We start from the raw sequence: 13,191 nt of genomic DNA on the forward strand, positions 1-13,191 counted from the left end.
CTGTAAAGTGGCTACATATAAACTAATCCAGGCTGCTAGTGAGATGTGAGGGTTGGGGTCTGGTTTTCATCTGCTTAAGTGAGAGGGAACTGTAGGGGTATCCTTCAAATGAAATGTTTTCTAGTTCCATTAGGAGGAATCCCTTGTTTTTCTCTGTTTTCCTCCTTCCTTTGCTTTTCTACACCCAACCCCATGTGTATGTTTGAACAGTAACAATGAAAATGTGGACCTCTTAATGTCAGAAATGACACTTTTTTTTTTGAGATGGGGTTCTCACCATGTTGCCCATGTTGCCTAGGCAGGTCTCAAACTTCTGCTCAAGCATCTGCCTTGGCCTCCCAAAGTGCTGGGATTACAGGTGTGAGCCACTGTGCCCAGCTGAGACTTTTAAAGAAAAAGTCATAAATATGTCTTTATGGACCTGATAAGTATTCAGATTAGTTTATGGAGTTTAAAATGGAAAAATGCTCCCCAAACCTTCCTCTGTATTCACAACCTCATCTGCGAAGTATGTTCTTTCAGAGTTCCAATGCTAGAGAAGAGAAAGTAGAAGTCACTGAGAGACATTGAAGAGACAGTTATGAAAATATTAAATTCCCTACAGGAGGGAAACATTCATATAGTTTTGGGGATGAAAGGCATCTGTTAGATTTTTGTGGTTAGTTTTTAGAATATACACCTTTAGTTCAAGTGGTAGACTATTCCAAAATGTGTACTGGGTAGCGTAATAGAATTATAGATATGTAAGGAATGTTGGGTGTTTAGCCATGTTTTCATCCTCTAACCAAATTCAACTTCAGCCATCTCAAGAAGACAGCTATTTAAGCCCTTGTTTTCAAGCAGGGAACCTTACTTTCCACCAAGACTAACAGAGTATATGTTCTCCTTATACCACAGTTGAACAGGGATTTGCAAGTTGAAAGATCTCCTGCCTTAGGAAACAAGGGTCCGTTATTTCTGACTATCTCACCTATTACTCCCCTTTCTTCCCACGTCCATAATGCTGCTTAGCTTCCTGGGGTGTGAAGGATAATTCTATACCTCAGGATGACTATTAGGTTGATTTGGCCTGTTATTCTACCAGACAGATCACAGAGTAGAGATGGGTTTTGTGGAACATTTGGATTGAGAGACTGACTTTATCCATCACATGAAGTTTAGCCTGCTTTGGAACCAGCTGCTTAGTAGGGTTTGGGTACTCAGGTATTCAGAGAACCTACACCAAGGGTTCAAGACAGGCTCTTCCCCACAAAAACTATCTAGATGGGAGTTTGAGAAAGGTACAGCAAAGACATAACAGTGGCTTAAATAAAGAAGAACCATACCAGTGGAGACAGTGTAGTGCATGACATGGCACTACATCTACTGTTGGAAAGATCAGAGATAGGTGGGATGATTTGGAGAAGGCTTACTGTAGGACAGGTTTACAGCAGATTTTTGAAAAAAGGATGGAAGAAAGGAACATAAGTTGGAGATATACCAGAAGGGAAACATGATGTTTCTCACTGGAAATTAAAAAGGTTTTAATATAGGGGACAGTAGACAAGATCGTGGAGATAATATGGAGTATTCGAGTTATGGATTACTGAAGAGTAAGATGGTTAGATGATTGGAATGGGACAGACAAGCAGATCAGAGATTGTAAAGAACTTGGATTTGAAAGGCTTGGTATTAATACTGTTGCTAGTTTCTGAGCAGAAGAATGACATGAAAATTATGCTTAAGAAAGATAATTCTTTTAGTCATATGCTTAGGTTCAGCAAGGAATTTCCAGACTGTCCTTATGGAGAGGAGAGGTATGGATAGGATGCTGGTCCATTTAGGATGTTAGAGTTGATTGAATAGGTGCTAGTCTTGGGGCAAGACTTAGTCATACACTTCCAGTTAAGTACTATTTCATTGCAAGGTCTAGGTGAAGATAGGGATCTATTTGTAAAACTGGGGAAATTGCTAGATTCACAGATAACCAACTTCGGGTAGATCAGTTAGCTTTGGTGTCCTTTTCAGTGCTATAGGGGTTCAGACCATTTGGTTTCTGAGATCAGTGCTGAAATTCTGTGATTGTATGACTATAATGTAAAAGTTGTCTCAATCAAGGAAACTTGGAGTAAAGATTCAATATGACAGATGTAAAAGGAATGAATGACAGTTCCAATTATTGGGTTCAAAAAACATGTGCTACAAGTATAAGATGAGAAAAATAGGGCACAATAGTAGTTCATGTGAAATAAGGCTCTGAATATTTTAGCTGAGTGTATATTCCATAGCACATAGTAGTATTTTGTGGCTTCTAAAAAAGTACACATATCCATTGGGGTATGAGTGGGAGCATTATTCTTTCTTGAACTGCGCTCTCACGATGCCTCCTCAGTTTAAGCACTTACTCTGAAATGGTAAAATCATAGTGTCCAGATCAGGAGGTCATGGTTCAGCTCTGTGCTGCACTGGTGAGAACATGTGTTAAGCCTTTTTCCATTTTGAGCCTCACTTTTTAAAGAGGTTTTTGATGAACTGGAGTCATCCAGTGATGGGGAGGCAGGATAGCCTAGTATTGAAGCACACGCATTCTAGAGTCTACTTGGGTTTGAATCCTGCCTCTTCCATCTACTAGCTGTGAATTTTTTTTTTTTTTTTTTTGACAGGGAGTCTTGCTCTGTCGCCCAGGCTGGAGTGCAGTGGCGTGTTCTTGGCTCACTGCAACCTCCGACTTCTGGGTTCATGCCATTCTCCTGCCTCAGCCTCCCGAGTAGCTGGGACTACAGGCTACAGGTGCCTGCCAGCACGCCTGGCTAATTTTTTATATTTTTAGTAGAGACGGAGTTTCACCATGTTAGCCAGGATGGTCTCGATCTCCTGACCTCGTGATCTGCCTGCCTCAGCCTCCCAAAGTGCTGGGATTATAGGCATGAGCCACCACGCCCGGCCTAGCTGTGAAACCTTAATCTTTCTAAGCTTCGAGTTCCTCATATATAAAATGGAGATTATAATATAGCACTGTAGCGAGTAATACAAGAGACAATAGCTATCAAATGCTTAGCAAATATATAATACATAGTTAAGTACTTAGAAAATATGTTTGCAGTTACTTCGGGTATATACCTGGGAAGGGAGGCAGAAAATTTTGGTCATTCTGATTATTATTACTACTATTAAGTATAGAAGCACCACTAAAAAGGTGAAGAAGCCTGGAAATAACCTTATACTGAGGAATACACCAAAGCATTGAATCCTGGAAAAAAGAAAACAAAAGGCCCACATATCTATCTTCAGATTCTTGAAGGGCTACGTGTAAGAGAAGCAGAAGGCTTGTTCTTTTTTGTTCTAGAGGGTAGAGATAACCTGGAAATTGTAGAGAGACAAAGTTTGTTCTTTTCAAAGTGAAGACATAATTTATGTATCATAAAATTTACCCTTTTAAAGTGTATAATTTAGTAGACTTTAGTATTTCCAGAGTTGTGAGGCCACTGCCATTATCTAATTTCAAAACATTTTTATCACCCTGAAAGAAACTCTCTACTACTTTGTAGTCACTATCTATTTCCCTTTCTTTACAGCTCCTGGCAACGCTAATCTACTTTCTATCTCTACGGATTTGCATATTCTGGACATTTCATACAAATGGAATTATATAATATGTGGCCTTTTGTGTGTGGCTTCTTTCACTTAGCATGTTTTCAAGGTTCATGTTGTAGCATGTATCAGAATGTCATTCTTTTTCATGGCCACATATTTCATTTATGGATATACCACATTTTATTTATCTATTCATCAGCTTATTGGCATTTGGGTTGTTTCTACTTTTTAGTTATTATGAATAATGCTGCTATGAACATTTTTATTATATGGGCATATATTTTCAGTTATCTTGGGTATATACCTAGGAAGGGAGGCAGAATTTGAAGAATTGAGAAAGAAAGAGCTTTCTCACAGTGGGATCCACCCACATTTAAGACTGTTCTTTTGTTGAAGTAGTGAGCCAGTAATTTCACTTAACAAATACATAGTGTTTACTATGTGCTGGATAGTGTTCTAAGTGCTTTACCTGTATTTAAAAATCCTATGAAGTAGGCACTGTTATTACATCTCTTTTACAACAGGGAAGTTTAGTACCTTGCCCAAGATTACACATTGAGTAAATGGTGGAGTTGGGATTGAAATCCAGGTGGTCTGGTTCCAGAGTCTGTACTCTTAAGAGCAGAACAATAATAACTCCAAGCATTTATTAAATTCTTAAGATTTATCCGGCACCATGCTACATGCTTGTATTCAAGCAGAGGCTGGTGATCTCTTTTAGAAATATTTTAGAAATGGTTACTTAATTGGATAGAAATTAAATTTCTTGAATCTTAAGGTTCTGTTATTCCAAGGATGGCTGAAAATGGGGGAAAAGCCAGCAACAAGATGATGTCTGGCCTGAGGCTTTTAAGATGATCAGAATTTGTATCAAAAAGGAAACTGTGAGCATGAATGATAAGTATTATAGGAATTCAGTTAACAAGTCTTGTCAGAATGTGGTAATAAATTATATACAACTTAAAGAGATTAAGTTACTTTAAATTGTGTGTGGAAGCCTTAGAAAAATTGAATAATTAAAGTTTCTTGGGAAGATGATCTCCTTTTTCAAATGTTTAGTTTCAAATAGTGGCAGCACATATTAGAGTAGAGAGATGACTTTTAGAAAACTGAACATATGGGACTGGAACAGTGTATTTTGGAGTCAGTTACGGGAAGGAAGTTGTTTAAAACCAAGTGAACAACAACAGTAACAAATGCATTTGAGAGGAAGAGCAGTGCAGTCCAGACTTAAACATTAAGGTGGCCATAATAGATGGGGAAGAAGGAGAAATCAGCAATCCAGACTAAGACTTCACTGGGCTTTGAGTTAGACAGAGAGAGTCATAGAAGCCAAGGTAAAATGATTAAAACGGTGCATGGAGTGGTTAGCAATTCTCCCTATAGGAGAGAGAGAATTTCCTTATGAAGTCTCAGATGAGACCACTGAACTTGACTAGAGGAAAGTCATTGTTTTTAGAAAACAGTTTCTAAGCAATAATTAGAATTAAAGTTTTGTTGCAGAGGGATAAGTAAGAAATAGATGGAAAAGAAAGAGAAATATCTGAAATTAGGCTACAGTCATTAGTTGTGAAACAAGAATTTGGAAAGGGAAATGGGACTTCATGAAAATGTAAGTTAAAAGAGACTTGTATATCTTCTAAGGTAAAAGTAAAGAACTAAGCTGATGTCCAGCCCTCTAAAACATTTTAAATAGAAATCAAACTTTATTATATTAATACAGTAGGTCTAGTTTCACATAAAGCAAATATGTGGTTCTGTACACAGGCTTTAGGAGAGTAAGTCTGTTGTACCTCATATGTAAGTGTTATCCCATTTAGAGGAAAACCCTAAGTCTTTCTTTACAGTGGCTTAAAGGCCCCAACTGATCCACATCCCAGTTACAGCTCTCATCTATTATCTGCTGCTCCAGGTCTTCCTGCTGTTTCTCAAACATGCCAGGGCTGCTGTCTATGTTATGGCCTTTGCATTTGCTGTTCCCCTTTCTCATGAATGTGTTTCCCTAAGATACCTGCATGATTACTCTCACCTTATTCAGGTCTCAACTCAAGTATTGTCAGTGAAGGCCTTCTCTGATTTTCCTATTCTAAACTGAGATACTTCTCTTTACTCATCTCACACCCTCATCCTCAACTCCATTCCTTCCTGTTTAATTTTTTTTTCATAGCACTTAACTCCATCTAACATGCATCTTTTACTTAGTAATTTTGTTTTCACCTTCCCCTATTAGAATTTAAGCTCCGTGAGTATAAGAATTTTTCTAGCACTGGAAAAATGCTTGGCACATAATAGGCACTTACTAATTGTTGCGTGAATGAATGATTATGAGTTTAATATTCTTTGTGGAAACTTATCAGGTTGATTTCCTATCAGAAACCGATCATTATTAATAAGCATATTGGATGGTATTTATAGAATTAGGCTTCATATATTCTCTACTCAGAAGTTGGCAAACTTTTTCTGTAAAGTGCCAGAGAGTAATTATTTTTGCAGGCTTTGTGGTCTCATTACAGCTACTTGACTCTGTTGTTGTAGCGGAAAATCAGCCATAGACAATCTGTAAATGAATGAGCATGGCTGTGTTCCAGTAAGACTATTTACGGACACTGAAATTTGAATTGTATATAATTTTGAAATGTCAGAAAATATCCTTCTTTTTTTTTTTTTTTTTCTAATCATTTAAAAATGTAAAAAACTATTCACAGGCCAAACAAAAACAGGCAGAGGTCCAAATTAGACTTGCAAACTATACTTTGTCAATCTCTGGTTTTACTGATTTCTTAAATATATCTTAGGTTAAACTTATTTTTCCATACTTGATAGGGAGCAACAATGTGAGTTAAACTCTAGAAACAAATAATTCAGAAATACGTCTGTTTAGCTTTAGAAACTTCCATTTTGCTTCATTTTTGTTTTCCTGGGAACCTTATATTTCCATTATATGTTTATGATGCTACCATTTAAATGACTTTGCATTCTCTTAGCATATGCCACATGATAGTGTTGGGGTGGTGTAATAGTTCAGGAGCAAAGCTGGGCAAAGCCCACCCACGTTTAAAAATTTGCCATTATTTAGAAGGTGCATAGTGCCCATAGGGGAGAATGAAGAGTCATCTAATAATGCCCAGAGGACTGCACTGTGAATGAGAATTGTGTTGCAGTTTTTAACATCATTCATAACACAGTTCTTGAATAAGCTGCAAATGCTTTTAATAATATATCTCAGAGTTAATTTTAGCTATGCTACATTGGCACTTTTTGCTCTTCCACTTCAAAAAACAAACATAAGAAACTATTCTCAAATCAAGCTGTGATTTGGATGGGGCATTGTATTTTCCTCAGTAAGCACAAAGAAGAGAGAAAAAATGTTTTCACTTGCAAAACTTTTCTTTTTGAGATGGAGTCTCACTGTGTTGCCTAGGCTGGAGTATAGTGGCACAATCTCGTCGGCTCACTGCAACCTCCGCCACCCAGGTTCAAGCAATTCTCATGCCTCAGCTTCCCGAGTAGCTGGGATTACAAGCGTGCACCACTACCCTGGCTAATTTTTGTATTTTTAGTAGAACCAGGGTTTCACCATGTTGGCCGGGCTGTTCTCAAACTCCTGACGTCAGATGATCCTCACACGTCAGCCTCCCAAAGTGCTGGAATTACAGGAGCCACTGTGCCCAGCCCACTTGCAAAACTTTTTAACATTTATAAGATTTTTTACATACTTGATTTTGTTCAGTTCTTAGAATAATCTCATGATGTACATGACCTTATTAACTATTTACAATGTGAGAAAATGGATAGTCAGTGAAGATAAGTAACTTGTTCAAGGTCACAGCACCAGAACTCCAAACCAGACCTTCTGACCTTCTTGATACAGACTCCTCACAGTCAACTGCATGCCATCTTTGGTTTCAGTGCTATGAACTTTCTTCACTGCCTGTTGGTCTCTAGCTACACCTACTCATGAAGATGCCCAGAGCCTTAGCCGCTCCTTGCTCTGCCGTGCTTATCTTATGCAGCTCTGGGAGGGGTGAAGAGGCTGTGGCCAGTTACCTCACTACCACTGTAGCTATTCACCAGCCCTGTTTTCTCCTCTAGCCATTTTAGCTACTACACAATTCTTCCGAGCATTTTCTGTCTTAGTTCCCTAGTATCTGGCCTTCCTTCTTTTCTCAGTAACTGTGACCCCTGCAGAGCTAGTCTTGCCAACCAATGGTTAATGAAAGGTCTTGGATATGACTGTCAAAGACAAAAGCACTCATGACGCCAATGTTTCAGGTCACAATGATTAGGAAAATCAGGACAACAAGGCTTGGGCACAGAAGAGCTGGTTTTTGAGAGGGGGATTTAGAGTTTGGTTTAAATGTGTAATCTTTGAGGTAATGGTGGAACAGCCTACTGGATTCAGTTTTCTAGTCCTGGAGAACTAAAATGAGGAATAAGTTGAATCACATATTTGGGGCACCAGCCAAATATACAGCAGCATTTATAGTTAGAATCAAAGTCTTTGTATTTCTTAATTTAAATGCTTCTCAGAGATTCCATTTAAACAGCTTCATTATGAAAATGGAGACTTACCATGCCTTTTTGATATTGTTCAGAGAAAATTGTCATAAATAATACAGTTTGAAATGGTTGTGCATCTTATGAATCAAGGGGTGACATATAAAAATGTTCCTCAGTGCCTCAATGTGGAAAATATCATAGAATGTTATTCTTCAATTGTTTCCTTCCTTCACTTTGGTGTTTATATGGTATCTTAGATATTTTATGTTATTTTAATTGTATTTTGTGCCTTTTTATTTGGTTAAAAATGCCTACTACTTAAATATTAACAGATTTTTAAATATCCTTTTGAACCCTTCCCCATTCCTGTACCTCCTTTCCCTTTTTCTGTTGAAATGTCAACCACCTGAACATAACCCAGAAAACTAGGTATCAGCCAATTGATGTTTCAGTGGAAATAAGAGAAAGAAGCACTATTTCTCAATGCTTAATTGAGGAAAATCACATGATATCTTACATATTTTAAATTGGAGGGGATAATAGGGTCAAATTCATGCATTATCTTGTGGACATCTTAATCGTATCAAATGGCTTAGTCAAGATGAGAAAGTTAATGAATTTAAGCAGACAAGTATGAACAGTGCTCTAAAAAAGGTGCTGTTACACCATCCCAGCCTGTACACACATGAAAAAAAAACTGGGGTGCATTTTGCCTTTGAAAAAGGGTCATGTTCACTGGCCGCGGCAGACCCTGCTAGACCATACACCTGATATTCTGTCACCTGCCAGGACTCAAAAGGACATGGGAGTATGTGGTTAAGTTCTCTAAGGACTCCTTCTTCTAAAGAGAAACAGTTTTATAGGTGGTACTTGTAGGTCTGTTGATTCACAATCTTGTGCTTTCTTGATTGGACTGTATTGTTTTACTGTAATTTTTTGGACTTGCAAGAAGTCAGGTGTTTTCATGGACTCTTCTCTTTTCCATACAGATGTCCAGAGGGCTTCTTGGGAGAATATTGTCAACATCGAGATCCCTGTGAGAAGAACCGCTGCCAGAATGGTGGGACTTGTGTGGCCCAGGCCATGCTGGGGAAAGCCACGTGCCGATGTGCCTCAGGGTTCACAGGAGAGAACTGCCAGTACTCGACATCTCACCCATGCTTTGTGTCTCGCCCCTGCCTGAATGGTGGCACATGCCATATGCTCAGCCGGGATACCTATGAGTGCACCTGCCAAGTCGGGTTTACAGGTAACTAATGAGACCAAAGCCAGTGCTTTCCTACCTTCAGCAGATACCTTTGTTTAGCATCTTTTAGATCATGGTGTCTGGCTCTTAAGTGTCCCCCAGCTCTGGTGCACATTTAACATTATGATAAGGAACTGGGATGTTCCAGACAACTATCCTTAACTTCCTTTTAAGAGTTTCCGGGGGTAGAGAAAGAGAAAGAAAAAGGACCAAATACTTTGACTGCTACAAGTATATATGTCAGGGCCAGGTGCGGTGGCACACGCTTGCAATCCCAGCACGTTGGCACGCCAAGGCAGGAGGATCACTTGAGGCTAGAGGTTTGAGATCAGCCTGGGAAACACAGCAAGACCCCATCTCTACAAAAAAACAAGAATAAAAATAAAACAAAATTAGCCATGTGTGGTGGTGTGCACCTGTAGTCCTAACTACTTGGGAGGCTGAAGTGGAAGAATTGCTTGAGCCCAAGAGTTTGAGGCTGCAGTGAGCTATGATCACACCACTGCACTCTAGCCTGGGTGACGGAGTGAGACCCTGTCTCAAAAAAAAAAAAAAAATATGTATACCAGGATGGGGAATCAGAGTTTATTTCACTAAAAGAAATAAGTACACTGTCACCAGAGGAAAAGTTGCTGATGTTATTGACTATTTGCTTTTAGAAATCTCTCTCCTTAGACATTCAGGGCACTGGCTTTTCTGGTTTTCTGAACCCTGTTCCTTTTGCTTCTTCATTACGTTGTTCTTATCCAGTAAATGTTTGTGCTCCCTGGAGCACTGTTTTGCGCCCTCTTTTGAGCCACATCACAGTTCTCCCTAGGGAATTTCACTGTCTTTATTCGCCTCCACTGCCACTGTCTTCATTAGTTGCTGATGAATCCCACCATCATTCCCTTAGCTCCACCCAACCCTGACATTCAGGCTCATGTTTCTAGCTATCCTTTGCATGTTCTCCCTTGGAGATATTCTACAGGTACTTTCAGCTCACCATGTTGATAGAAATACGTAGCAACCATGTACATCCCAAATATCCACGCTAGAAACTCCCTGTCCCTTGTTCTTACCTCATTTCAACTCAGTCACCCAAGCCAACCTCTGAATTGCCTCTCACCTATCTATTCCTCCCATTTCCTCTGCTACCCTGTAGTTGAGGGCCATGTTAACTCTTACCTGGACTTCTGAAGTAGTTTCTGAATACCTTTTCTTGCCTTTATTCTCTCCCCATCTCATTCACCCATGATATTACTACATCTTTAATTATAAATGCAAATATTCTAACAATCTCACCTGCTTACAATGTCTAATGTTTTTTCATCATCCACAGAATAAACTGCAAACTCTTTTACATGACTTCCATAGCTCTTTACAGCCTAGACTTTACATCTTTTTGTAGCCTGGCCTCCCCACAAGCATGTAGGCCTAGTCACACCAAATTCTCCTTATTTCCTGAAAATGTTGTACTTATTATTGCTTCCGTACAGTTACACACCCTTTTGCCTGGAATGCCCTTTTCTACAACTGGTGATTGTCTAATGTTATTTAAAACTGTGTCTTAGTGACCCTTTCATGATTCCTTTAGGCAAATGGCTTCTAAGTTTTATTATTTTTATGCATCACATTTTATTGTAATTTTTTTTTTACACGTATCTCACCTGAATAGATTGTGGGTTTTTCTAGGTGGGTCTGAGCTTTATTCAAAAGTGTTTATTAAATTAGATGAGAAAAGGAGAAACATTCTTCATTTTTTCTCCTGCTTTAAGCACTAAACCAAGAGTTCTATAAATGCAATAAGCAAAAAGTGAAAAATGTACTCAGAAAACTATACTCGATCAGTTAGTGTAGAATACTGTTATATTAATTTTTCATTGTATTAGAGTTCTCTAGAGGGATGGAACTAATGGAATATATATGTATGTATATATGTTCCAACCCAAAGTGTCTTGGTGGCAATCTTTATATATATATATATACTTGTAGGTCTGTTGAGATTGATACACTTTTCTCCTTTATAATAATAAATATATAAATATATAATATAAATTTATATTTATATTATATAATACTATATTAACAATATTAATTATTAATATTATTAATTAATAATATATTTTATTATATATAATAAATAATTAATAATATTAATTATTATAATAAATAATTATAATATATAATCATGTATAATATAATATATAATAATAAATAAATAATAAATATTAATAATATATTAATATATTATTATATAATATATAAATATAAAATAAATATGTAAATATAAATATATATTTATATATATAATATATATTATATATGTTTTATGTATATAAAATTTATTATGTATATATATAAAGGAGAGTTTGTTAGGTATTAACTCACATGATCACAAGATCCCACAATAGGCTGTCTGCGGGCTGAGGAGCAAGGAGAGCCAGTCTGAGTTCCAAAACCGAAGAACTTGGGGTTCGATATTTGAGGGCGGGAAGCATCCAGCACGGGAAAAAGATGTAGGCTGGGAGGCTAGGCCAGTCTCGCTTTTTCACGCTTTTCTGCCTGCTTTATATTTGCTGACAGATGATCAGATGGTGTCCATCCAGATTTAGGGTGGGTCTGCCTTCCCCAGCCCACTGACTCAAATGTTAATCTCCTTTGGCAACACCCTCACAGACATACCCAAGATCAATACTTTGTATCCTTCAATTCAGTCAAGTTGACACACTCAATTTTAACCACCACAAATCTACCCGTTGTCAACTTGAACCCATACACATCTCCTGAGATCACACATAATCTTCAAATAAAGACAATAATCAGGTCATGATTACACCTAATGTAGTACAACTATTCTTCGTACATCCGGAAGCACACCAATCCCCAACTGAAATACTCTTACATAAAGTTAATGATACTTAAATGCTAATGTGAAGTCAATAAATCTTATGTCACATGAGAAAGGAGAAAGGAAATAAAATGAAGATATTTTCTTAGTACAAGTGTGTGCAAGTGCAGATGTGTTTGTAATAAAAGAAGGAGGAAATACTGAGGACAATTACATTCCTCATTTCTGCAGCTGGTCACATGGTAGTAGCTGGTATTGAAGACTACCTTCTTCTACCCATTTTATATTCCTTGTGCCTTCAGCAAGCGCCTCAGCAGGTTGTGTTTTTTTTTCCTGGTGGATAGGCCCAAACCTTCATTCCTGAGGGGTCTGGACCATTTGTAGTCCCACCTGGATTGGGCTGTTGTAGTTGCCCATTGACCTTAATCACAGGGCATTGTAATACTAAGAGATGCCCTAATGGATCTCCTGTATTCCATGAATACTCTTCCTTACCTCTGTTGTGGAGTAGTAGACTGATTTCATCTTGATAGCCTGGATCTTGATAGGCTTATGTTCCAGCGAACACTGTAATGCCTTTCTTAGCCTGTTTACTTAAAGGTAGGAACCCAAAGTGTCCTGGTGGCAATCTTAACTACCAGTTTAATGGAATTGTTGTGTCTTCTGGTGGCAGTGTTCCTTCCTCTGGAACTAAGACCTCTAGGCCGGCAGAACTTAATGTCGCGAGAACAGGAAGCAAACATTTTGCTAGTGGATCACTAGGGGTGATGGTGAGTGGTACCACTTCCATTTCCACCCCTTGATTCCTGGACCTGTGAATCCTGGCTATGGGAGAAGCAGTACCATATATTGGATGCTGATTCAGAGCATACACACCTTCTTGAGAACTTTGCCCCAACCCTGCAAAGTATTCTCACCTAGTTGGCATTGTAATTGTGACTGCAAAAGGCCATTCCACCGTTCTGCTTGAGGATGTTGGGGAACATGGTAAGACCAGTGAATTCCATGAGCATGAGCCCACTACTGCACTTCTTTAGCCATA

At 38.3% G+C, this 13,191-nt stretch overlaps 2 protein-coding genes across 5 annotated transcripts in view; both read left to right on the top strand.

The window, feature by feature from the left end:
- Positions 1-13,191, top strand: part of LOC116468019 (putative neuroblastoma breakpoint family member 7) — a 901,770-nt gene that overhangs the window by 719,844 nt on the left and 168,735 nt on the right. The gene's annotated exons all lie outside the window — the stretch shown is intronic.
- Positions 1-13,191, top strand: part of NOTCH2 (notch receptor 2) — a 164,222-nt gene that overhangs the window by 55,328 nt on the left and 95,703 nt on the right. For all 4 annotated transcript variants that reach the window (XM_032151593.2, XM_032151594.2, XM_058439384.1 and 1 more), the window contains exon 3: positions 9,063-9,322. In XM_032151593.2, coding sequence (XP_032007484.1) covers positions 9,063-9,322 — 260 coding nt within the window. The remainder of the gene's footprint in view (positions 1-9,062; positions 9,323-13,191) is intronic.

This window comes from Hylobates moloch, unplaced genomic scaffold (genome assembly GCF_009828535.3).
Source record: "Hylobates moloch isolate HMO894 unplaced genomic scaffold, HMol_V3 SCAFFOLD_5, whole genome shotgun sequence".
Taxonomy (NCBI): Eukaryota; Metazoa; Chordata; class Mammalia; order Primates; family Hylobatidae; genus Hylobates; species Hylobates moloch.